Source organism: Heterodontus francisci, chromosome 1 (genome assembly GCF_036365525.1).
Source record: "Heterodontus francisci isolate sHetFra1 chromosome 1, sHetFra1.hap1, whole genome shotgun sequence".
Taxonomy (NCBI): Eukaryota; Metazoa; Chordata; class Chondrichthyes; order Heterodontiformes; family Heterodontidae; genus Heterodontus; species Heterodontus francisci.
This window is the reverse complement of record NC_090371.1, coordinates 229,781,596-229,808,551: the sequence shown is the minus strand read 5'-3', so window position 1 is coordinate 229,808,551 and position 26,956 is coordinate 229,781,596. Positions and strand designations below refer to the sequence as shown.

The following is a 26,956-nucleotide window of genomic DNA, read 5'->3' as shown; positions in this document are numbered from 1 at the left end:
TGGATGAGCAGAAATGTCATCCAATTAAATATTGTCAAGCCATTGTCCTTGATCCCCACTATAAACTCTGTGCCCTAGCAATCAACTTCATCCCTCTCACTGGCAACAGTGTGAGGCGGAACCAGATTGTTGGAAAACTGGTTGTCATATTTGAACAAGAGATGAGCTATCGAGCACATATCGTGCCATTGATAAGACCCCCTATTTCCATCTCCGTAACATCGCCCGATTCTGCCCCTACCTCAGCTCATCTGCTGCTGAAACCCTCAATCATGCCTTTGTTACCTCTAAACTTGATTATTTCAACACACTCCTCGCTGGTCTCCCACGTTCTACCCTCTGTAAACTTTAGGTCATCCAAAACTATGTTGCTTGTGTCCTAACTCGCACCAAGCACTGTTCACCCATTACCCCTGTCTTCTCTGACCTACGTTGGTTCCCAGTTAAGCAAAGCACTATTCTATAATTCTCAACCTTGTTTTCAAATCCCTCCATTGCCTCACTCCTCCCCATCTCTGATAATCTCTTCCAATCCCACAGTCCTCTGAGATATCTATGTTCCTCTAATTCTGGCATCTTGAGCATTCCCAATTCTAATTGCTCCGCCATTGGTGGCCATGCCTTCAGCTGCCAATGCCCTAAGCTTTGAAGTTTTCTCCCTAAACCTTTCTACCTCTATATCTGTCTTTATTCCTTTAAGGCACTCCTTAAAACCTCCCTCTTTGACCAAGCTTTTGGTCATCTGCCCTAGTATCTCCTTATGTGGCTCAGTGTCAAATTTTGATTTATAACGCTCCTGTGTAACGCTTTGGAATGTTTTAATATGTTAAAGGCACTATATAAATGCAACCTGTTGTTTTTGTTATTATATTTTTCTCATGGCTTTAAGCACTAGTAAATTTGATCGGAGAAAGTGCATAAACTTTATCCAAAACAGGGGAAATTGCAAAAATTAAATAGGACCGTTGACTTCAATGGCAATTAAATCTTTGACTTCAGCTTGTTTTCTGTGTGGTTACTTGTTCTGCAAGTACAGAGGATACAATTATCGCCCAATGCAGGACTGAAACTTCCATTATCCTCAACCCAGTTCTTCGGCTTACTAATGACCCATCTGAATTTTTATGCAAAAAGTCGCGTTAAGTGCTTTTGATAGCCACTATTGTTCCTAATGTGTTTTGCTTGATCCCACATTCCCAGCATGAAGCACAAGTCAGAAAAATTGACCTGTAATTTTGTAACCCTAAATGAATGAAAAAATTCCAGCAGCAACACATTTGAAATCTCTGCTATGATTTTATGATAAGTATGCCTTAACTAACTAAAATACTGATATTGCACATGTACAGTGGTTTACAATGTAGCACAGGTGCATCCGGCAAGTGTTTAAGTTGGGGTTATAAGCCGCCCACCAAAAATACAAGGCTAGTGTATTTATATAGTTAGATGACATTTCCAGTGCATAACATATTAAATACTGGGAATTTACTGAGGTCATAAATCAGGATTTTCAGTCCCAGCAACAGTTAAAGAGCTGTATGTACATACCCATAAAGTTATGTTTCTTTGTTGATAGAAAATGGTGGGAGTGCAGAATAGTGCCATTCAGCAGGCAGATTTTGGAGATCTTGCTCAGGAAGTCCTGTATTGAAGGGTGGCCCTATTTGAAACAGAGGCCCTTGGGCTCCAATTTGCAGCAATCTGTTTTGTCCGTATAGATCTTGTTGGGGAAACAGCTTAAGACAATTTACCGTGCAGGACTTTTACAATCTCATTGCTGTGGTACAGTCTGTTTTCACAGATCTCTAGCCAGGCTGTACAATATTTCATGCAGCCAGTCTAGAGGGGTAGGCACAGTGATGAGCAACAAGTAAGGCAAAGAAAATTAGTTGAAATTCCATTAGGGTTCCACAAGTCTCCCACTGTAACACTGGTGGGGAACCTGTGGAACCTCCTGCTCCCAAATCTTTTATAACTGGTTGAATTTGAGCTCCAACATTTTTAAATGAAAAGATCTATGCTAATTACAAAAGGTTGAGATTGAAAATGGTATATTGATAATCAGGATACATCATGCATGGTAAAGTGCAAAAAGGCTATTTGTCTCAAACTGTACTTTATATTGGCACAAGTGTAATCTCAGCCTATTTCCATTACATTTCAAACAAAGGAAGGATTGGCCAATCAATAGCATTTTTAGTTGCGGTACAGGTCACATGAGAGTCAACAAACAATAAGAGGTTGGGGGGAGTTTTAACTTGTGGCAGGTTTCAGTCACGTCAGGGGAATTAAAATTCCCCCCTGTTATTTTTATTGCAAATGTGTGCCTGCATTGTCATTGCTCAAACATCTCCTTGAGAGGAGGACTTTCTCAGGAAATTGATGAAATAAAATAAATTTTATCAGTGAGTTCAGTGAGGAAAACAAAATAGTTCTAATTGATTTATATAATGGATGGGGAATGGGGTACATAGAACATAGAACAGTACAGCACAGTACAGGCCCTTCGGCCCACGATGTTGTGCCGAACCTTCAACCTACTCTAAGATCAAACTAACTACCTACCCTTCATTCTACTATCATCCATGTACCTATCCAAGAGTCGCTTAAATGTCCCTAATGTATCTGCTTCTACTACCACCGCTGGCAGCGCATTCCACGCACCCACCACTCTCTGTGTACCTCTGGTGAAATGTTGTGATCTTGGTCATTTAATGTGTGTCATAAAACTGTATTAATTTTTATAAACCTGCAGTATGGAGAAAGTATTTTTTTAAATTATGGTTGCACAGTGTAAACATATTTAATTACTTCTGCAACTAGAGTTGCGGCTTAATTTATACCACTGTGCATATACTTGATATTCAATAAAACTCCTAAATAATAAAACTCCATAAAATCCCCAGGTGCTAATCACAGAAAGGAGACCAATATATTCTGTTGACATGGGAATGTGGTTTCACTGGCCCAGCAAACAGGCTCAATAAATTCTCTGTAGACTTGATTTTGTGCCATTGTCTGCACCGTAATATAATACTTAAAAGTAGTTTATAATCATTGTAAGGCTTCAGCAATTGGTGCCTGGGGACATACAACGTTTGTTTATTGCCCTGTGTAATTTACAGCTTTTATTCTCCTTTTTCTCTCTTCTTTTCTATACTGGTTATCTGACTGCTACCTTTCAATGGAAAAGCCCGGCTCCCTCTTCCTGTATAATTTAAAGGCATTGTGGACATTTTTGACTTTGGGCAAGAGTGGAAAATAGCCTATATTGATTTAGCCATTCATTACACATCTCTCCTGATTTCATTCTCACAGTGCACTTCTCTAGCCAAAAAACAAGGTTGGTAACCTGTTCAATGTTCTCTACAAATGTTGCTCTGTGGCCATTTGCTAAGACTGTGAAGACTTCTCTTGTGGGGAAGCACCTAAGGATCATTTTAACTTTGCACAATAGTGTAATATGGTGATAGCCAATTGGCAACCTGCTTTAGATCTTGTCGACAATGGAAATAAAAATCAGCAGAGATGTAAAGCATGCTGTTTATTCACTATCAACTGTTTTACATTCCCACTCAAAATTCTTACCCCAAAAAGGTAATTGAGGCATTTACAATTTTTTTCTCTTAAAATCCATCATATAGCATCTGGAGTACTTTGTTTTATCTTCTACTGAATGATGTAGAAGATTAGTTGCATAAAACAGTGTGCTATGTGTTAACGATTACAAATATAGTATAAGAACAAAAATCCATTTAAAAGCTGCAAGTAACTTATAAAGAAGGGCTGAGGTACTCAGATAAAAATAGATGATTAACTTCAGGTTAATACTGACCACCTCCAGGCGCGTATCCATTGTCTCTCGAGATAAGGAGGCCCAAAAAGAAAGAATATTGCCTCAAAGTCACAACAGTTTTTTGTACTAGGTCTGTCAATTTCCACAAATCAGCCATGAATTTTATTTACTTGAACTCATTCAGTGCACACTTCTGTACTGGCAGCACTTGCGGCAGCCTTTGCTCACCCTGCAAAACATCCATAATATTGCCCCTTGTCACCTTCCAAATATAATGTAAGAAATTTAGGGAAATGGATTTCAAGAAGGTCTCAATGTCGTGATCCATGGCAGGGGAAGTGGTGGGGGCGGGTGGGGGGAGGTGGGGGTGGTGCCTGAAGATGGCTCTGGAAAAGGCCTGCCATGAACCTCGACCCTGGGAATCACAGAACCACAGAATCATTACAGTGCAGAAGGAGGCCAGGAGGCCATTTGGCCCATCATGTCTGCACTGGCTCTGTGAAAGAGCAATCCCCTCAGTTCCATTCCCCTGCTTTCACCCCGTAACCCTGCACATTCTTCCTTTTCATATAACTGCCTAATTCCCTTTTGAATGCTTCAATTGAACCTGCCTCCATCACATTCTCAGGCATTCCAGACCTTAACCACTGGCTGCGTGAAAAAGTTTTTCGTCATGTCACTTTTGCTTCTTTTACCAAATGATGTAAATCTGTGCCCTCTCGTTCTCGATCCTTTCATGAGTGGGAACAGTTTCTCTCTATCTACTCTATCCAGACCCCTCATGATTTTGAATGCCTTTATCAAATCATCTCTCAGCCTTCTCTTCTCCAAGGAAAATAGTCCTAACTTCTCCAATCTATCTTCATAACTGAAGTTCCTCATCCCTGGAACCATTCTTATGAATCTCTTTTGTACTCTCTCCAATGCCCTCACGTCTTTCCTAAAGTGCTGCGCCGAGAACTGGATGCAATACATCAGCTGAGGCTGAACTAGTGTCTTATACAAGTTCAACATAACTTCCTTGCTCTTGTACTCTATGCCCCTATTAATAAAGCCCAAGATATTGTATGCTTTATTAACCACCCTCTCAACCTTTCGCATATACACCTAGGTCCCTCTGCTCCTGCATCCTCTTTAGAATTCTATCCTTTATTCTATATTGTCTCTCTATGTTCTTCCTACCAAAATTAATCACTTCACATTTCTCTGCATTAAAATTCATCTGCCACCTGTATGTCCATTCCACCAACTTGTCTATATTCTATTGAAGTTCTACATTATCCTCCTCACAGTTCACAATGCTTCCAAGTTTCGTATCGTCCGCAAATTTTGAAATTGTGCCAGGTACACCAAGGTCTAGGTCATTAATATATATCAGGATAAGCAAGGGTCCCAATACTGACCCCTGGAGAACTCCACTACAAACCTTCCTCCAGCCCGAAAAACATCTATTAACTACTACTCTTTGTTCCCTGCCACTCAGCCAATTTCATATCCATGTTGCTACCGTTCCTTTTATTCCAAGAGCTACAAGTTTGCTCACAAGTCTGTTGTGTGGCACTGTATCAAATGTCTTTTGAAAGTCCATGTACACCACATCAACAGCATTGCCCTCATTAACCCTCTCTGTTACCTCCTCAAAAAACTCCAGCAAGTTAGGTACACATGATTTTGCCTCAAGAAATCCATGCTGGCTTTCCTTAATTAACTCACATTTGTCCATGTGACTATTGATTTTGTCCTGAATTATTTTTTCTAGAAGTTTTCCCACCACCGAAATTAAACTGACTGGCCTGTAGTTGCTGGGCTTATTTGGGCGGCACAGTGGCGCAGTGGTTAGCACTGCCGCCTCACAGCTCCAGGGTCCCGGGTTCGATTCTGGGTACTGCCTGTGTGGAGTTTGCAAGTTCTCCCTGTGTCTGCATGGGTTTTCTCCGGGTGCTCCGGTTTCCTCCCACAAGCCAAAAGACTTGCAGGTTGGTAGGTAAATTGGCCTTTATAAATTGTCACTAGTATAGGTAGGTGGTAGGGAAATATAGGGTCAGGTGGGGATGTTGGGTAGGAATATGGGATTAGTGTAGGATTAGTATAACTGGGTGGTTGATGGTCGGCACAGACTCGGTGGGCCGAAGGGCCTGTTTCAGTGCTGTATCTCTAATCTAATCTAATCTAATCTAATCTTTACACCCTTTATTGAACATGGGTGTAATGTTTGCAATTCTCCAGTCCTCTGGCATCACCCCCGAATCTAAGGAAGACTGAAAAATTATGGCCAGTGCCTCTGCGATTTCCCTCACTTCCCTCAGTATCCTTGGATGCATCTCATCTGGCCCTGGTGCTTTATTCACTTTAAGTACAGACAGCCTATCTAGTAGGTTCTCTTTATCAATTTTAAACCCCTCTAGACGTACCTCCTCTTTCAACATTGCCTGGGTTGCATCTTCTTCCTTGGTAAAGATAGATGCAAAGTATTCATTTAATACCTCAGCTATGCCCTCTGCCTCCTTGTGTAAATCCCCTTTCTGGTCCCTAATCTGCCCCACTCCTCCTTTTATCACCCTTTTACTATTTATATGCCCATAGAAAACTTTGGGATTTCCTTTAATGCTAGCTGCCAGTCCCTTTTATTGCTCTCTGTCTTTGCTTCTCGTAGTTGCGTTTTTACTTCCCCTCTGGTTCTCAGCCTGATTCTCAACAGTATTTTCCACCTGGCATCTGTCATAATCAATAGTATTTTCTAGCTGGCCCGGCCCGATCCTCCCGGCGGCGGTGAGGCTCCTTGGCGGCCCACCTGCCGCTAGGTGACAGGACCCGGATCTGAATATTTAAATTGCTGCTTACCATACATTAATACGCATGCCACTGCCATTCAGCCAGCAGGTCACGAACTTCATCCGGATGTGCGGCACTCTTGCCTTCAACTTCACTTCCAAGAAAAGCAGGCGGCACCGAGGCGTCAGTCCCCGGAGCCTGTGAAGGTGGGTGGATGGCTGTAGTGAAAGGGGTCTGAACTCTACATTCATGAAGGGAGGAACCCTGTACTATTCTTCCATAAAGGGACCAACTCTGTGTCCGTTAACATTTGGGGTGGGGGTGGGGGGGCTGACCCTGCATTCAGCCAGCGATGTTTGAGGGAGGGGGGGAGCAATGGCAGTCCAGGACCCCTTTATGTGCGGTGGGGGCATAAATGGTTGAAGATTTATGATCATGTTGCCGGTGGTCCAGTCCAGGTAATGACAATAATATGACTGTGGTCAAGCTGCCCCCTCTTATTTAAAGCTAAGACGGGCAATGCCATATTATATCATATAGGTGATGCCAGAAGGCAGCTGAAGCACCAATTCACATCACTCTCTGCCCTCCTGAAGGAACTGAGTTCACCTCCAGCATACAGATGGGGCTGGTCCACCCTGTCTTTCTTGATCCACATGCCATGAGGATCCATATCCATCAGAGGCAGAACCAAACGTCAGGTGCAGCCCATGTGGAAGCTCATGGATGTGAGCAGCAGCAGACAAAAAGGCGCATTCGAGGCCAAAGAAGACAGCGGGTCTACAAGCCCTGCATGTCATACCTGCAGATGTTGAAGCGCCAGTGTCAGAGACAACTGCGGATGTCCAGAGAGGTGGTGACACATCTTTGTGCACTACTGAATGATGACCTGCAGCCGATGTGCTTTGCTGGACACCCTATATCTGTGGCCCTCAAAGTTGCTGCGGCTCTTAACTTCTATGCCTCTGCATCATTCCAGGGATCCACTGGTGACCTGAGTGTGGGGTTTCACAGTCAGCAGCACGCCGCTGTATCAGAGAGGGCCGGTGACTATATTCACTTCAGGACGGACCCTGAGAGTCGGGACCAGAGGGCCCTTGGATGTGAGGCCATCGCAGGATTCCCGCGAGTGCAAGGGGTCATCGACTGCACGCATGTAGTCATTAAAACTCCAGCAGGACAACCAGTCGCATACCTCAAGAGAAAGGGCTACTATTCCCTCAACGTGCAGCTAGTATGTGACCACAGGAAGCGCTTCATGCAAGTGTGTGCCCGCTTTCCAGGCAGATGCCATGACTCATTCATCCTGCACCATTCTCAGGTGCCAATGCTCTTCACAGCACTGGCTCAAATCCTTTGGTGGATTCTTGAGGACAAGGGTATCCCTTGCAGACATGGCTCTTGACGTCGGTGAGAAACCCCACCAGCGATGCAGAGGAGAGATACAATACCTGCCACAGCTTGACACAAGCTACCATCGAGCAGGTGATCGGCATGCTGAAGATGCACTTCTGCTACCTAGATAGATCAGGTGGGACCCTACAGTACGAATCAGAAAGGGTTATGTGTATCGTTGCTGTATGCTGTACTCTGCACAACTTTCCAATACAGAGGGGGAGGCCTTGCAGCATGATGAGGGATGGGAGCAGGAGATATCCTTGGACAATGAGGACACAGAGGAGTTGCAGCAGCATACGCACATTGGAGGATGGACAGCCTTGATGCAGTGCAGACATGGTGAGCAGCAAGCAAGGGATGCATGACAACGCCTTATTGCTGAGTGCTTCCACAGTCCCTGAAGTGCACCATATGCTTTCCGCGTTACACACCACCGTGCTTCGTCTGGTAGGCAGTCTTCTGCACCTGTGACATCTGTGTCTCCTCCATTACTAGTATTAGATGACTGAGCCATTGCCCATTTGACTGCATCCATGCAGTGCCTCATCACACATACTGGTATGGCAATAATGTTGTTCCATACATTGGCAGTTCTGTCAGGTCAATGATGTAATGGGAGGACACATAATTGGCACATGCTGGCATGCATCATTCACACAGTAAAAAGGAGACATATGTTAGAAAGACACATTTAGTGAGAAGGAATTAATAAATAGGTGTGTCGCCTGTGAAAACCCATATGTGTCATGGTGTCTTTTTGAAATGTTTGCAGGCGCTCCTTCGTGGTACTACTTCTGCGCTAGCAGCTTGAGTGGAGGTACCCTTTGTCTTTGGATGAATTGGACGGTCATCCTCTGGGTGCCTGAGGCCTGAAGGGCCCTAGCTGTCTGAGGGCCTCCTGCATCAGTGCAGGGCTATCCTCAGATGATGTGGCTGCTGGAGCTGGACTCACCGGCAGAGGGACTGAGCAGCCCGTGTTCACATTGAAATCACCCTGAGGGGGAACCCCAGATATGGAGCGCTGGCTCATCTCCTCCCTCTCAAGGCTCGTAGGAACCTCGCTGCTCTCCTGAGAAGGACCAGTGGCAGGGACACTCTCCAGGCCCCTGGTCTCTCTCTCACCTAGCCTTCTGCGTCCAGCTCATGGCCGAGGCATGAGTTTGCAGGTCTGTGCGCATCTGTGGAATGTGGCTCTCCATGAGGGTGACCAACCTTTCCATGGAGGAAGTCATGTGCCCGTATGCCTGGGACATGGCAGCACACATGGCCTGGATGGACTCCCCCATCCTCCGCTCAAGCTGGTGCATGGCCTGTTGCATCTCCAGCAGATGTTGCCTGACCTCTCCCTGCAACTCCAGCATGCCCTGTGCTGTTGATACCAGAGGATCATAATCAGCCTGGGGCTCAGCATGGGCCTGGTCACCCAGAGTCCTCCGACTGTCAGAGGTGTTGCCTTTCTCATCCCTAGCCAGCGGTTTGGGTGCATGTGTTGTGCTTTCATCAGATTGTGACTCAGACTCTAAAGCCAAATGGATTCCCACCGAGGTGAGTGTATCTGCGCTGGTGAAAGGTGCAGGAGTGTCATGGGACGCCACGTCCTCTGAGGTTATCTCTTCTTCAGAGGTGCTGGAAGTCTTCAGGGTCTCCAATGCCGACTCTGAGCCTCACCCTACACGATACAATGTGAAGAGCACAGTTTTATGGTGTACATGTCACAAACATGACTGCATTATGTCCAAAAATGAAATGTTTTGAGTACTTATTGTGTTTGTCAAAGAGCTGTATGTTCACCCGGGACCCCAAGCTCCACATCCAAAACGGCATGTCCTCCCTGGCTGCGAACTAGCTCCAGGGTCTCCTCCTCAGCCTATATTACTGGTCTGATGTCTGGCACCCCTCCACCCAGTCCTGAAGGACTCACTTGCATTGTGGGCCCTCTTCACCTCAAAGAACAAGGATGCAGATGTTGAACATTGCCAAACAACAACATGACGCATGTCACAACAGGGGGCTAAAACCAAATGTGGGAGAAGCTCAGTCTGTAATATACACTCAGCCTGTCATGTAGGTGCCATGCTTTGAGGTGCAAATGAGGGTGAGTTCTTTCACACATGCAGTCACTCATGTGGCATTAATCCTCCCTGCCTGACCTTCGTGTCTTTAACATGGCAGTGGCACCCTAGTGTCACTCTGTGTGGGGACACCCAGGTCAAACAGAGCCATAGAACAAAGTGCCACTTACCTTTGCTGAGTGCATGAGATTGTTCATCCTCTTGCGGCACTGCACCCAGTCTCAGCGGATGACCCCATGGCAGGTCACCTCCTCTGCAATCTGCGTCCAGGCTTTCTTGGTCAAGCGGGAAGGCCTCTTCTTACCATTGCTGGGGAAAAAGACCTCAGAGATCAGCAGCGGGCTGATAAAATCTCAGTCCGTGACATTCTAGAACTGTAAGATCTAAGAAATCTTGCCTTGCAACAGCGGAGCAAGTTTATTCATTTTCAGTTGATAGAATCAATGTACAGAAGATAAAATTGGCAACAAATCCATGATCTTAACAGCAACTATTGAAATAGTAAACCTGATGCACAGATTGAGGCTAATCCCCATGGTTACAAACAAGAGCATTTTACTGTATTTGTTTTACTGTCAAATACTTGAGCAATTGTGGCAATAAATTGGGTTTCTTAACAGTGATTAACAGTCTTTTCCAGGTTGAAACCTTTTTTGTAAGTAGGACCTTTTTAATACCTTGCTGTTGTAGCCAAGTTTTTCAGTTGGGAAGCTGTCAAACCATTTTTCAAAAACGTGAGTAATTAATTGACTATGTCCCTACTTTGCCCTTTTGTGAGTTTTTTTGTGCATTATGTTTTCTGAATGTTTATAGATAATTGCCTATAAAACCACAATAGGCCAGAAATAATACTCCAACAGCATTTCATTACCAATGAAGAAAGATTTATATTGTAAAAACCCAATTTGTAACAAAATATTGTCATAGCAGTTAGCCAACTGTAATTTGAAGGATACCTCCCCCTGCTTCCCCACCCTCTCCACCACCACCACTGCCCACACACACACACACACACACACACACACACACACACACACACACACACACACACACACACACACACACACACACACACACACACACACACACACACACACACACACACACACACACACACACACACACACACACCCCTCTAATATGCACCACTGCAACCAGAAAGACAGGAGGGAAAACGGATTAGAGGCTTTCTTTGAATCCACACATGATCAGTGTCTAAATGAGTGGGAGAACCTGGGAGAACCACAACATTGAAGCTTTCTCCTCTCCTTCCTTGTGAGGAAGTAACTGGTTTCTGCTTTGTACTTCCCACAGTGCTGTGAGTGAGATTGCAACCTCATTTACTGTGTGAGTTGAGCCTATATGACTACACATAAATAGTGGAACATATTGAAGTCATAATGTGCTGCATTAATGGATGACACACTTCACACTTAAGAAGGTTTATGATCTTTTATTATGTTATAAAATCACAAGTCTACTGTTGGTGATATTAGTGGATAGTCATTGTGTAAAATAAGTGGGTGAGTGCTTCTACTAAAATAGCAGACAAAGGAATGCCACATGAGTGTTTTAAACATTTGTCTGCTACTCTGGAAACTAATTTCTAGACTTAATTCTCTTTGTGCACAAGCGTTGTTGTACTTAAGTGCCAAAACACTATTGACATCTTCAAAGTGCAATTTGATTTTTAAGTATTACACTGCTCAATCCAAAGAATTACAATTACTGAAAAACTTAAACAAAAACAGAAAATGCATTAAAAATACTGTAGAGACATCAGCCTCTGAAAACTGAAATATAAGCAAGCACTTTAGCAAAGTGGATGAGCAACAAATATTCTAGTTGTGGTTGAATAACCTACAAACAATTCCATAAAAAGCAGGAGACCATTACGTGATCGAAGTAATAGTCTAAGTGAGGCAATAATAAGACAGTAAAAGAACAATTCAATTAAGTAACATAAAGTCATGGGAAACAGCCGCACAGGGGAAAAAGCTAGACAAAATAGAGCAATTGAGCAAGCCTTTTGACCAGAAATGAAAACAGAAAGTGCCGGAATTACTCAGCATGTCTGGTAGCATCTGTGTAGAGAGAAACAGAGTTAACGTTTCAGGTCTGTGACCCATTTGAGCCTTTTGGAGCCTTTTGACTAGCTGCCGTAAGGAAACTGGTCTTAAACAAGTTATGAGCTCTGCTTCTCCAAAATGCTGTGCAGCTGATTCCGGCAAGCTGCAATACTTTGGAGCATTGGTTCTCAAATTGTGGTCCGCAAGGGTCCTCCTGGTGGTTCACGGGCTGGTCCAAAATGCAAGTGGCTGACGCGCAATACCTCGACCGAAGCTATTTGAGAGAAGAGGCCAGACCCCTCATCCCCACCACTCATGCTATGTCACACAACTAGACCGGCTCCGCGTACTCAGCATGAGTCATCATAAGTGCGAGCAACAACAAGGTAGTCTTTATCAACAAGATTTATGTTACTGCTAATTTTGTTTGATTAATATAGATGTAAGATAAGTATTAGTTTCTCAGAAGAAGATTATTGTGATGATTTTATAGGATATAGTAGAATGTTTCAAATAAACGTGTTCTCTTGAAGTATTAATGTTTATAATATGAAAATGTCTATACATTTGTTTCTGGCATGATTTAATAATTTATTATGATATCTAAAAAAATTGATGCACAGAAATGTATTACATTTAATAGTGAAATATTTATAGCTTCCATAATTGTAAATGCTATAGCCAGTTGGGTTGTGTGCCGTCACCTAAAGAGGAGTCTGGCTTGTACTCTCGTATGGCTTCACCACGGCTCGGACAATGGGTTGGAATTTTGATGCAATCTGGTGGCGAGACTATGAGAAGGCATTTGATAGCGTCTACCATTAGAAAATAATGGAGTGGTTAAACAAACTAGAAATTGATAGAAGTTATAAAAGGGTATTTCAGAATCTATATTCGAAGAAATCAGCGGTGATGAGACTTGATAGCGGCTTATCAGACAGTTTCCCAATCAAAAAGGGACTGTGTCAGGGTTGTGTTATGTCCCCAAAACGTCAATCTGCACACTGAAACTATCTTCAGAGACATAGAACATCTACCAGGTTGCAATATTGGTGAGTTGAACATTAACAACTTGAGATATGCAGATGACACTGCACTAATTGCAGAGTCAGAAGAGGCCCTACAGGAAATTGTGAACAAAGTTAATGCAAGGAGTGTGGAATATGGATTAAGAATGAATGTGACGAAAGCCAAGACAATGCTGATAAGCAGAGACCTAACCCCGGAAGTGGAAATTGAAGTAAATGGACAAATCCTGGAACAAGTGAAAAGGTTTACATACCTTGGACAGGTTATCACAGATGATGGGAGATCTGGCTATGAGATCTAAAGGAGAATTGAGATAGCCAAGACCAGCTTTGTCAGAATGAAAGACTTGTTAACATCAAAGAAACTGACCCTGAATCTTAGGAAAAGAATGCTGAGATGTTACATTTTGTCATCTATGTTACATGCCCCACATATCTTACACAGACAAAAAGACTAATGAGGAAGTGCTGGAAATGGCTGGAGAAAAGAGGAAATTAGTGCATAACATCAAAGAGAGAAAGATACAATACTTTGGTCACATCATTAGAGCAGAAGGTAGACAGACACAATTAGTGGATGATCGAAGGAAGGTCATTGATGAAGATGGTTGGGCCGAGGATCCTACCCTGAGGAATTCCTGCAGTAATGTCCTGGGACTGACTTCCAACAACCACAACTATCTTCCTATGTTGGACTTGGTGCTTGGCAATGAACCAGGCCAGGTGGCAGATCTCTCGGTGGGAGAGCATTTCGGTGATAGTGATCACAAATCCCTGACCTTTACGATAGTCATGGAGAGGGACAGGAGCAGACGGGATGGGAAAATATTTAATTGGGGGAGGGGGAATTACAATGCTATTAGGCAGGAACTGGGAAGCATAAACTGGGAACAGATGTTCTCAGGGAAATGCACGACAGAAATGTGGAGGTTGTTTAGGGAGCACTTGCTGTGACTGCTGGATAGGTTTGTCCCGATGAGGCAAGGAAGGGATGGTAGGGTGAAGGAACCTTGGATGACAAGAGATGTGGAACAGCTAGTCAAGAGGAAGAAGGAAGCTTACTTAAGGTTGAGGAAGCAAGGATCAGACAGGGCTCTAGAGGGTTACAAGGTAGCCAGGAAGGAACTGAAGAACGGACTTAGGACAGCTAGAAGGGGACATGAAAAAGTCTTGGCGGGTAGGATTAAGGAAAATCCCAAGGCGTCCTACACTTATGTGAGGAACAAGAGGATGGCCAGAGTGAGGGTAGGGCCGATCAGGGATAGTGGAGGGAACTTGTGCCTGGAGTCGGAGGAGGTAGGGGAGGTCCTAAATGAATACTTTGCTTCAGTATTCACTAGTGAGAGGGACCTGGTCGTTTGTGAGGACAGCGTGGAACAGGCTGATATGCTCGAACAGGTTGAGGTTAAGAGGGAGGATGTGCTGGAAATTCTGAATGATATGAGGACAGATAAGTCCCCGGGGCCAGACGGGATATACCCAAGGATATTACGGGAAGCGAGGGAAGAGATTGCTGCGCCTTTGGGGATGATCTTTGCGTCCTCACAGTCCACTGGAGTAGTACCGGATGATTGGAGGGTGGCAAATGTTGTTCCCTTGTTCAAGAAAGGGAATAGGGATAACCCTGGGAATTATTGACCAGTCAGTCTTACGTCGGTAGTGGGCAAATTATTGGAGAGGATTCTGAGAGACAGGATTTATGATTTTTTGGAAAAGCATGGTTTGATTAGAGACAGTCAGCATGGCTTTGTGAGGGGCAGGTCATGCCCCACAAGCCTTATTGAATTCTTTGAAGATGTGACCAAACACATTGATGAAGGAAGAGCAGTGGATGTGGTGTATATGGATTTTAGCAAGGTGTTTGATAAGGTTCCCCATGGTAGGCTCATTCAGAAAGTGGGGAGGCATGGGATACAGGGGAAGTTGGCTGTCTGCATACAAAATTGGCTGGCCCATAGAAGACAGAGGGTGGTAGTAGATGGAAAGTATTCAGCATGGAGCATGGTGACCAGCGGTGTTCCGCAGGGATCTGTTCTGGGACCTCTGCTCTTTGTGATTTTTATAAATGACTTGGATGAGGAAGTGGAAGGCTGGGTTAGCAAGTTTGCCGATGACACAAAGGTTGTTGGAGTTGTGGATAGTGTGGAAGGCTGTTGTAGGTTGCAACGGGACATTGACAGGATGCAGAGCTGGGCTGAGAAGTGGCAGATGGAGTTCAACCTGGAAAAGTGTGAAGTGATTCATTTTGGAAGGTCGAATTTGAATGCTGAATACAGGCTTAAAGACAGGATTCTTGATAGTGTGGAGGAACAGAGGGATTTTGGGGTCCATGTCCATAGATCGCTCAAAGTTGCCACCCAAGTTGATAGGCGTATAGTGTGTTGGCTTTCATTAACAGGGGGATTGAGTTTAAGAGCCGCGAGGTTATGCTGCAGCTCTATAAGGCCCTGGTTCGACCACACTTGGAATATTGTGTTCAGTTCTGGTCGTCTCATTATAGGAAGGATGTGGAAGCTTTAGAAAGGGTGCAGAGGAGATTTACCAGGATGCTGCCTGGACTGGAGGGCATGTCTTATGAAGAAAGATTGAGGGAGCTAGGGCTTTTCTCATTGGAGCGAAGAAGGATGAGAGGTGACTTGATAGAGGCATACAAGATGATGAGAGGCATAGATAGAGTGGATAGCCAGAGACTTTTTCCCAGGGTGGAAAGGGCTATCACCAGGGGGCATAATTTTAAGGTGATTGGAGGAAGGTTTCGGGGAGATGTCAGAGGTAGGTTCTTTACACAGAGAGTGGTGGATGCGTGGAATGTGCTGCCAGCGGTGGTAGTAGAAGCAGATACATTAGGGACATTTAAGCGACTCTTGGATAGGTACATGGATGATCGTAGAATGAAGGGTAGGTAAGTTAGTTTGATCTTAGAGTAGGTTAAAGGTTCGGCACAACATCGTGGGCCGAAGGGCTTGTACTGTGCTGTACTGTTCTATGTTCTATGTTCTATGTTCTTTGTGCTAGGTAAGACTCCAGCTGGCGGATTATTGCTGGAATGTTGTCAGGGCCCACAGCCTTTACAGTATCCAGTGCTTTCAGTCGTTTCTTGATATCACGTGGAGTGAATCGGATTGGCTGAAGACTAGCATCTGTGATGCTGGGGACCTCAGGAGGAGGCTGAGATGGATCATCCACTCGGCACTTCTGGCTGAAGATGGATGCAAATGCTTCAGCCTGGTCTTTTGCACTGTTATGCTGGGCTCCTCCCTCATTGAGGATGGAGATGTTTGTAGAGCCTCCTCTTCCTGTCAGTTGTTTAATTGTCCACCACCATTGATGAATGGATGTGGCAGGACCGTAGAGCGTAGAACTGATCCGTTAGTTGTGGGATTGCTTAGCCCTGTCTATCATCTGCTGCTTCCGCTGTTTGGTATGCAAGTAGTCCTGTATTTTTGCCTCATTTTTAGGTATGCCTGGTGCTGCTCCTGGCATGCCCTCCTACACTCTTCATTGAACCAGAGTGGGTCCTCTGGCTTGATGGTAATGGTAGAATGGGGGAATATGCTGGGCCATGTTACAGATTATGGTTGAATAGAATTGTGCTGCTGCTGATGGCCTACAGCGCCTCATCGATGCCCAGTTTTGAGTTGCGAGATCTGTTCAAAATTTAACCCATTTAGCACGGTGGTCGTGCCACACAACACGATGGTGGGTACCCTCAGTGAATGCAAGACTTTGTCTCCACAAGGACTGTGCGGTGGTCATTCCTATTAATGCTGTCATGAACAGATGCATCTACGACAGGTAGATTGGTGAGGATGAGGTCAAGTATATTTTCCCCCCTTGTTGGTTCCCTCACCACCTGCCCAGACCCAGTCTAGCAGCTATGTCCTTTAGGACTCGGCCAACTCGGTCAGTAGTGGTGTTACCGAGCCACTCTTGGGGTGGTGGACATTGAAGTCCCCACCCAGAGTACATTTTGTGCCCTTGCTACCCTCAGTGCTTCTTCCAATTGATGTTCAACATAGAGAAGTACAGATTCATCAGCCGAGGTGGGGCAGTAGGTGGTAATCAGCAAGAGATTTCCTTGCCCATGTTTGACCTGATGCCATGAGACTTCATGGGGTCCAGAGTCAGTGTTGAGGACTCCCAGGGCAACTCCCTCCTGACCGTATACCACTGTGCCACCACCTCTGGTGGGTCTGTCCTGCTGGTGGGACAGGACTAACCCAGGGATGATGGTGTCTGGGACATTGTCTGCAAGGTATGGTTCCCTGAGCATGACCATGTCAGACTGTTGCTTGACTAGCTTTCCCAATTTTGGCACAAGCCCCCCAATGTTATTAAGGAGGACTTTGCAGGGTCAACAGTTTTGCCGTTGTCATTTCCAGTGCCTCGGTCGATGCTGGGTGGTCTGCCGGTTTCATTCTTTTTATTAGACTTTATAGCAGTTTGAGACAACTGAGTGGCTTGCCAGGCCATTTCAGGGGGCATTTAAGAGTCAACCACATTGCTGTGCGTCTGGAGTCACATGTAGGCCAGACCTACTAAGCACGGCAGGTTTCCTTCCCTAAAGGACATGAGTGAAGCAGATGGGTTTTTACAACAATTGACAATGGTTTCATGTTCACCACTTGACTCGCTTTTTAATTCCAGATTTATTAATTGAATTCAAATTCCACCATCTGCTGTGGTGGGATTCGAACCCTTGTACCCAGAGCATTAGCCTGGGACTCTGGGTTACTAGTCTAGTGACATTATCACAACGCCACCATCTCCCCTTTACGGGTAAGGGAAGGGCAATGAAGAAATTGTTTGCGAAATTATTTCAAAAAATAGTGATCAAGATCAAAATAGCAATAAGAGTAATCAAAAGAGAAAAAAACAAAGTAAAAAGGAAGTTTAACAGTGACTGCTTGAAAATGGGATTTTTCTTGACAGGTGATAAAGAAGATCCAAGTGCTCATTATGCTTTGTGTTACAAAACATTAGCGAAGGAAGCACTGAAACCCTCTAAGCCTAAATGCTATTTTGAATGCAAACACAAGGAATACATTGGAAAACTCCTTGAATTACATCAGAACAATGCAAATAATTAATCCATAATAAGCACACTATGCATTTTATTGTTATTGGTAGGGAAAATGTTAATATAAGAACATAAGAATTAGGAACGGGAGTTGATCATACGGCCCTTCGAGCCTGCTCCACCCATTCAATACAATCATGGCTGATCTTCTGCCTCAACTTCATTTTCCCACCCGCTCCCCATATCCCTTGATTCCCCGAGTGACCAAAAATCTGTCCATCTCAGCCTTAAATATATTAAATTATGGAGCATCCACAACCCTCTGGGGTAGAGAATTCCTAAGATTCACAACCCTATGACTGAAGAAATATCTCCTCTTCTCAGTCCTAAATGATCAGCCCCTTATCCTGAGACTGTGCCTCCCCATGTTCTAGATTCCCCAGCCAGGGTAAACAAGCTCTCGTTGTCTATCCTGTCAAGCCCTTTCAGAATCTTGCATGTTTCAATAAGATCACCTCTCATTCTTCTAAACGCCAGAGTGTATGGGCCCAATTTACTCAGCCACTCACCATAGGACAACCCTCTTGTCCCAGAAATCAATCTAGTGAACCCTTGCTGTACTGACTCCAAGGGAAGTATATTCTTCTCTAGATATGGAGACCAAAACTGCACACATTACTCCAGGTGCAGTCTCACTAAAGCCCTGTACAAATGCAGCAAGACTTCTTTATTCTTGTATTCCAATCCCCTTGCAATAAATGCCTTCCTAATTGTTTGCTGTACCTGCATATTAACTTTCTGTGTTCCTTGCCCACGTACACCCAAGCCTGTCTGAACAACAACATTTAGAAGTTTCACACCTTTAAAAAATATTCTGCTTTTCTATTCTTACTATCAAAGTGAATAACCTCACACTTCCCACATTATACTCCATCTGCCACTTTGCTGCCCACTCATCTGATCTGTTTATATCTCTTTGTGTCCTCCTTACAGCTTACATTCCAACCTAGTTTTGTATTGTCAGCACACTTAGATACATTACTCTCGGTCTCTTCATCTAAGTCATGAATTTAGATTGTAAGTAGTTGAGGCCCCGGCACTGCACAGACTTCATAGAAGTTATTGTTGCTAGTTGCAAAAACTGGGAAAGATCATAATGTAGCTGAGAACTTGATAAAGCCTGCTGCAAAAATAATGGCAAACATCATGCTTGGGGAAAATGGAAAAAATGGGAAAGACAACGTACCTCTTTTGAATGATGCAGTTCAGCTTTGAATGACAATTATGGCTGAAAATGTGGAATACCAGCTGTTGTCCAGTTTGCAACAGAGTCAGTACTTCTCACTCCAACTTGATGAGTCTAGTGAGTGATGCTAACCTTCTGGTGTATGTCAGGTATGAATATTCAGGGAATTACATGACAAATTTTTGTTCTGCCGATCTCTGGCTACCAAAACAACAGGAGAAGCTATTTTTGAGATACTGAATGGCTTTATTGTGAAAGTTAAGGAGGATTGGACACAATTTGTATTAAAGGCACTTCAGCAATGACACGGCAGGACAAAAGGCCTATCTTCATCTGTTCAAGCAGTAGCACCATTGGCAGCAGCAACACACTGTAACATTCATCACCAACAACTGGCTGTGAAGAAGATGTCTGCTGGCCTTAAAACAGTTCTGGATGAGGCAGTAAAAATTGTAAACTTTATCAAAGCACATCCTCTGAATGTGTGCATTTTTAAAGCCCTTTGTGGCGAGATGGGGAGTGAACACATGAAACTTTGTTGCCATACTGAAATTTGCTGGTTGTCGTGGGGCAAAGTACTCACCCAATTCTTTGAACTGTGCGAGGAGATCAAAATCTACCTGCACAACAGTGACTGTTGAGGGTGTGACCTCTCGGACCACATACCTGATTTTTCGTGGTTTGCCCAATTAACATACTTGGCTGATAATTTCAGCATCTTGAACGGGCTGAAGTTTGCCTTGCAGTGAATAGCTGTCACCATCTTTAATGTCCAGGACAAAGTAAAGGTTTTATGTCTGAAGATGGAGCTGTGGTGTGGCCACTTCAACCACCGAGAATTTGACTGTTTCACAACAACTCTTTCCAATTTCCTGCTTACATCCAAGGAAGATATTGATAGGCAGATTGTTGAAGACTTCACCACACCCTTACAGGGCCTCCATGAGCAATTCAGGAAGTACTTCCCAGATCCACAGACAGAATATGAGTGGATTAGGAATCCATTCACAAACATGGGCCACATTGAAGAGATTGATGTCAAGCTTCCATCAAAAGAGAAGGACAATCTTGTGAGGTGGCATTGGATGAGTTACTGAAGCTGGTATTCGGCGAGAAAAGCTTGATGGACTTTTGGCTTCATGTACAGTCTGAATATCCTGGACTTGCCGATGCAGCTGTGAAGCACCTGCTGCCATTCTCAACAATATACAACTGTGAGATCAGATTTTCAACACTTGTGAGGCATAAAACAAAGAAGAGGAACTGCCTGAACTTGGAACCTGACATGAGACTGAAGCTCTTCAGCTTGAAACCAGACATCACCTCATTGGTATCTCATCAAAAGCAGCACCATTCTTCCCATTAATACTGATGAATGTTTTTGCAGTGGCAAGTGAAAGCAGGTGGAGTTGGACTGGTAGGTGACCTGCAGGGGCCTAAGTGGTCCGTGGATGAAAAAGTTTGAGAGCTACTTCTTTGGAGGCATCAGAGGTGAGACTGATGGGAATTTTGGCTGCCATCTGTGAACTTCAAGCAGCAAGGGCAGATGCAAAAACCACCCACCACCCCACCTCTGTCTTCCTCCAGGGTATCCCAGCACTTCCAGAAAATTCACTGGGGTCAGGTGCACAAAACAAACAGTAGAGAATTTGTCTCCCATTATACACCCTGGCCGATTTTGCTTTTCTATTCAGCTGTACACACAGCTGAACCACAACTGCCCATTTGCACATTGTCAAAGTTGAATTTCATCCCCCTACTTTATACATGTCCCACCTCCTAATCTGCCCCACTTGCCCTGATAGCATCCTGAATCTGCTTTACTGACAGTGGATTTTCAGGACTGCCTTGTGTGTGCATCATAGAGTAATTTTTTAAACTTGTGCCCCAGCCATGGAGCAATATTTCTCAGCAAAATATGTGCACTCCTGGACAGTGAAGTGAATCATTTTGGTTGGATGAATAAGAAGAAACAATATAAATTAAATGGTACAATTTTAAAGGGGATGCAGGGAGAGAACCTGAGGGTTCACAAGTCTTTGAAAGTGGCAGGACAGTTTGAGAAGGCTTAAAAAAAGGCATTTGGAATCCTTGACTTCATAAATAAAGGCATAGGCCACAATATTTATGGAGTGAAGGGGAGAGAATGATGGGTCAGGGTGCATTTTATCAGTTGGGAAACCTAGAAGTACAGATCTCCCTCAGGTCCTGCCAACTTTAATGGCAGGACCTTATTTACCATTTTTGGATGTTTGAAATCTGCTAATGGCCACTGCCAACTGGATTGAAAAGCTGCATGGCTCTCAGGCAGGCAGGCCTATGGCACCAGTCCACAGACGGGGAGCGTAGAGAAGGGAAGGAGAGATCAGGGGCCAGTCATCGACGGTGGGAACTTTCTGAGAGATCGAGGGTTCGGGGGATATGTTATGTGTGTCTCTGTAAGTAAGAGCTTATAAGTGTATAAAGACTAGGCTCCAGTATTCCGTCCTTCGCCACCTGACTATCAGTGTTATAATCCACCGCTGGCCCCGGCCTCAGCAATGCCTGTTCCAATAATGCCCAACAGTGTCTCTTCCTTGGAGGTTAGGACATTCAGGCTTGCCTGTCCCCCTATGGTTAGCTCCAGTTAGCTCATGCTGCCTCCGGCTGTGTGCCACCTTTTCCTAGAAGAGAGAGCGAAGTGAGAGTGGTGCAGTGTGTTTGGGTGATGTGGTATGGTTGAGTAGCTGGCAGTGCATGCAAGCTGTGAGTTGTGGGTATTAGGCTGCAGCAGTACTAAGTGTGTGAAGGTGAGGTTAAACCATAAATGTCAGCTATGATAGAAATTGCTGGTAGATAATTGACGGAGGAGGATGAAATTGAATAGTTACTGTGACTAATGGTGCAGTTGCTAGAATGCATCGAAGTGGTGCTTCAAAACGGAGGTGCCTTCGGACAGGTTAAAATGAAAATTTAGGATGGCGAAGGGCGGTAGGCCCCGCGGGATGGAGGGAATCTATTGTGGGGGGATTGTTGGTACCATGGAGGCTGTCTTTTGTTCCCTTTGGGCCGTGAAACCTCCAGCACTGATGGCCCACTGGGCTGCTGCAGGAAGGCTGCTTCCATGAAGCCCCATAATTGGGCCCTTAACTATGCAAATTTGTTGCCCGCCTCCGTGGAGCGGGCAGCCAATCTGCATCAAAGCCTGTCTCTTGCCCTCTTCCCCGGGGCTGCGACAGCAACGGGAAGCCATTCTGTTGTAGATTCCCGCTATGTTACTGGCCCCCAGCCTCCGTTCCTGCCACCCAGGGGCCGGTAAAATTCAGCCCAGGATGTCACATCAGGTGGTATCAGACATTTGCAGCCTCCTAGAAAAGATCAGATGCCTGCTGAACCTGGTGGCCACGCGTTACCAGTGGCTGTTAAAGTCACCACCATCAACTTTTTTGCCTCCAAAAGCAACAGTTTACCACTATTCCCTCTTATCTGTTACTTAGCCAATTTCCTATCTATGCACCCGCTGCCCCTTTAATCCCTGGAGGTTTGATCACATAATATCTGACCATGTGATATCTGTAAATTCTCCCTTCACGCTTGCTTGGTCAAAATCCTGAAACTCTCTATTATAGACTGCAGTGCTTCAAGAAGAAGGCCCACCACCATCTTCTCAAAGGTAACTAGGAATAGGTAATGAAGGTTGGCTGTGTTTGTAACGCCATACCTCGATTAAAAAAAAAAGTTAATTGCATTTAGTTTATAAAGGCTGGATCTCTGCAGTTGAGTATCTTCGTTCGTGGTTTCGCACCAGCAGCTGTTATATACAAGAAGTTCCAAGAATGAGGAGGTCACCTGGAGATGCAAATGGGTTTGAAATGTAATCCATGTGTTGTGAAGTGAAAATGCAAGATGCAAGGAGAATGGGGTGGTGATGAGTAAAAATCCACATTTGTAGCATGTGAAATGAGGAAGGGGTGCTGGGAGGAATTAGTGGTTGTGCAAGTGTTAGGATATGAGAAGAGTTTGTGGTGTGAAGAGAGGAAAGCAAAGGGTGAGTGTGTTAGGAATGAGAAAGAGGTGTTCCAGTCTATCCTTGTGATTGGATGTTGAATGATGAGATGAGGGGAGGGATTTATTGAGAGTCTTGGGAAATTGTGTGAAAGGAGTGTTGTCACATGTTGTGGAGAGATGAAGAGCTGTACTCATCTTCACTAATCTTGTGAGGTCATTGAAGCCAGGTCCTAGGGGTAATAATGGTGACACTGATCCTGTCAGCCTCTTCTGTCCAGGCCTGCAAAAGTGTGGCCTGGCTATGTGGGTCCAGCTGCTGGGGAATGGAACCTCCCTCCCTGTCCTGACCTCCTTCACCAGGACCCCCAGGAAGGCATCAGAAAACCTGGTGGGGGGATCAGGAAGCAATCCTCTGACTCATCTCTGGTGCCACAATTGTTTATAATGTTCAACAAAGAATCAAAGCAGGGAATGCAACACCATTGTAAGAGATGCACCCCATTTTAAATAGGCCTCTGGAAGCCTGCCAAAAATTGTGCATGTCATGTGGCTGGGCTGCCTGATTCCCAGTGCAATCGGATGGGCAGCCTGTCAATGACAGAAAAATGAAAGCTGGGAATTAAAATTGCCGGGGCTCACACTTGCGATATCATGGGGACTACCCGCTTTCCGCACACGGCCGATTTGCACCCCAAGCTATAAAACAGGGTTTTTAGCTCTAGTATGAATGGAATTGAAAGGGTAGCAAATGTGGAGTGTAATTCCTAATGATCTAGATGATCTAGATGATCTGGAAAATTGAGAGGCATGTCAGATGTTTTCCACTTAGTGCCCTCATACACTTTGTCTTTCAGTCATACTCATCGCATCTATATTTTTTCTGGCCTAGTGCTGGCATTTGATTCAGCAAACAATTTATCCAAGATACAGCCAGCTTCTGGAGCTCTGATAAACCGGTTGTTAACTTGAATTATTTAAGGCATGAATTATTTATCTTAGACCCTGAAATTATGAGTGCAGCTCCTGCTTATTTCATAAACTTTTGGCTGAAGCCTACTCATTTTCATAATAAATACTTTATAATTTATGGAAGTTTTTGATATAACACTATAGTGATTTAATTTAACTATGAAACTGCTTTTAAACATAACAATATATAATTCCTCAATTCAGCATTTTGGACATTTCCAATTAAATGGGTTTGAGATCCCATTCTGGAAATTCCTCTTGGTGATATGATCACAAGAAATGTTTAATGTATTTATATCTGTTAAAACAGTGTGACATGAACCCAATTTATTTTATATTGGCTAATACCTCTGTTAAAATAGTGGGGAGGAATTTGATCTGGGAGAATGTTAAGCATTTGTATGATGGTATTGTCATCAATAATCTCCAGACTTCGAAATGGAGACTGCTTGAAAATTGGTGGATCTGTTATTTTGGTGAATTTGAATACAGCTCATTTGCATCTAAGCCACATTTGTTGAAGGGTAATTTTCTCCTTTAGGTTTGACTTTGTAGAAATTGAAGATCCAAGTGATGGTGTGATTATTGGACGATGGTGTGGCACCAGTGTAGTTCCAGGTATACAGATATCGAAGGCAAATCAAATCAGGATACGATTCCGATCCGATGAATATCTCCCATCAAAACCGGGCTTCTGCATTTACTACTCCCTTCTGGAACCTGTAAGTAAACGAGAATATTATCTTATTTAAGGAATGTGCATGCTGTTTTAAAAGTTGAAGAAATGGAAATTATTTGATGAATTTTAGTTATCCGTATATTATGTTACAATATCCACTTGTGGCGTTTTAGTATAGACAACCATGTTGACTCCAGTGTATATAAGTTTTAACTCTGTGACTACCTCACCTGCTGCTCGGGCTTATTCAGAAAAGTTGCCTCAACGTATGAATTTCAAAAAGTGATTGGTTGGAAATGTGCAAGATTCCCATATTTGCACCAATTGCATGTCTAAATTTAAGAACCAGGCAAGTATTAGTAAAGGTGAAACCACTGGTAATTTAGGGAATGTACAGCAATACTTACAATGATTTCACCCAGTCTAAGGACCATTGATAAAAAGACCTGAAATCCTATTCACGAATCAACTTGCACCTAAGCACTGAAAAACTGCTTTGTTAATGCTTGAGATTAGAGAATGGACACATAAGTCCAGGGAGAAATTGTTTAGGATGCTACATGTTTTGAATGTATTTACAATGTCCTTGCACCAGTGCCCAGAGTAGCTCTCATTCTGCCCCAAAACCTACCTCTTTCCTGCTAGGGGCCCAGTGATTTGCTCAATGTGTCATTACCTACAGGTCACCTCTCCCACCCACTAGATGTCCTGTAGGTTGGATGCATTCCACTGGACTAGTTTGGATTAGAACGATGTATGTACTTTTTGCCATGCTAGGCTACTAGGAATTAACACAAATAAAATATCTGCTAAAATATTGCAGTGACAATAAATACAATGGACGAAAATGTAGTCAGATAAGGAAAATGACAGAACACAAGAAAAGGGAAACATTTAGCTTGGTTACTTGAGTCACGTGTGAATTAAAAAGAAACAATTTGGTCTTCAGTCTATCGGAAGTTGGTAAAATATAAAGCATGATTTCTGCAGTAAATCAGGTTGTTAATAAACCACTATTCAAACCAGCCCAAGCATCACCACTGGAACATTCTGTTGCGGGTGATAAATATCTTCCTTCTAGAATTTGACTTATGCAAACTAAATACTATTTTCTTCTTTTGCGGATGTGTAACATGTTGTACTTTAGTTGTGCAGGAGGTGTCTCAGCTATGCCAATAAGGTGTGGCAGTTCTATTAGATGTGAAGGAAAGAAGGCCATTGTGTTCCTCACTTCTGTTTTACGATAAAAAAAAGAATGCATAGTACTTACAAGTAATGGTGAGATAATCTGTTTGTTCTGTGCGTATCTGATTCTTGACAGAACCTCAGGCATATTCTTAAATAAATTCTTGCCTACTACTGACTGCTAACTTTTGTATGCTATCTTTTTTATCCCCTTGATTATCCATCATTCCCTGGCCAAGAATGTGGGCAGACAACCTGCTCCCAGGCCTCTGGTCACTTCATTTCAGCCAACCACGAAAAGACAAATCCGACCATTGTCAAGTGATTAACACAACATTTTTCTTTGTCTAACTGTTTTGAAGTGCCTAGTACTTTCTCAGTGTCTGTTTAGCAACTTTCCCTAAGATTTGGGTCCATATCCAAGGGTATAGAACATGTATTTTCATTCAGTGTCACAGCAAAATGGAGCTGAGGCACTGCTCACTCTCAGTTTTCATCCTCAATATCAATCTTGTGGTTACTGAAATTACCAGTCATGCTTAATGTAATAAAGACTGATGTCATTTATGCTATGGGAATTCAAAGAACTCTAGAGCTTGATGGTTTTTTCTGCTTTCTCTCAGTGAATAATTGTCCTGCAATCTGCATCAGCTGGGTATCAAAACAATCTCAAACTATGCTGTTATTTGAATATATAATACAATTTTTCATCTTGAAGGATTAATCTGAAACTGT

General features: G+C 43.8%; 1 protein-coding gene across 1 annotated transcript in view; it reads left to right on the top strand.

The window, feature by feature from the left end:
• pdgfc (platelet derived growth factor c) overlaps nucleotides 1-26,956 on the top strand; it is a 491,598-nt gene that overhangs the window by 168,825 nt on the left and 295,817 nt on the right. The window contains exon 3 of the mRNA XM_068042045.1: nucleotides 24,899-25,079. Within this exon, the coding sequence (XP_067898146.1) occupies nucleotides 24,899-25,079 (181 nt within the window). The remainder of the gene's footprint in view (nucleotides 1-24,898; nucleotides 25,080-26,956) is intronic.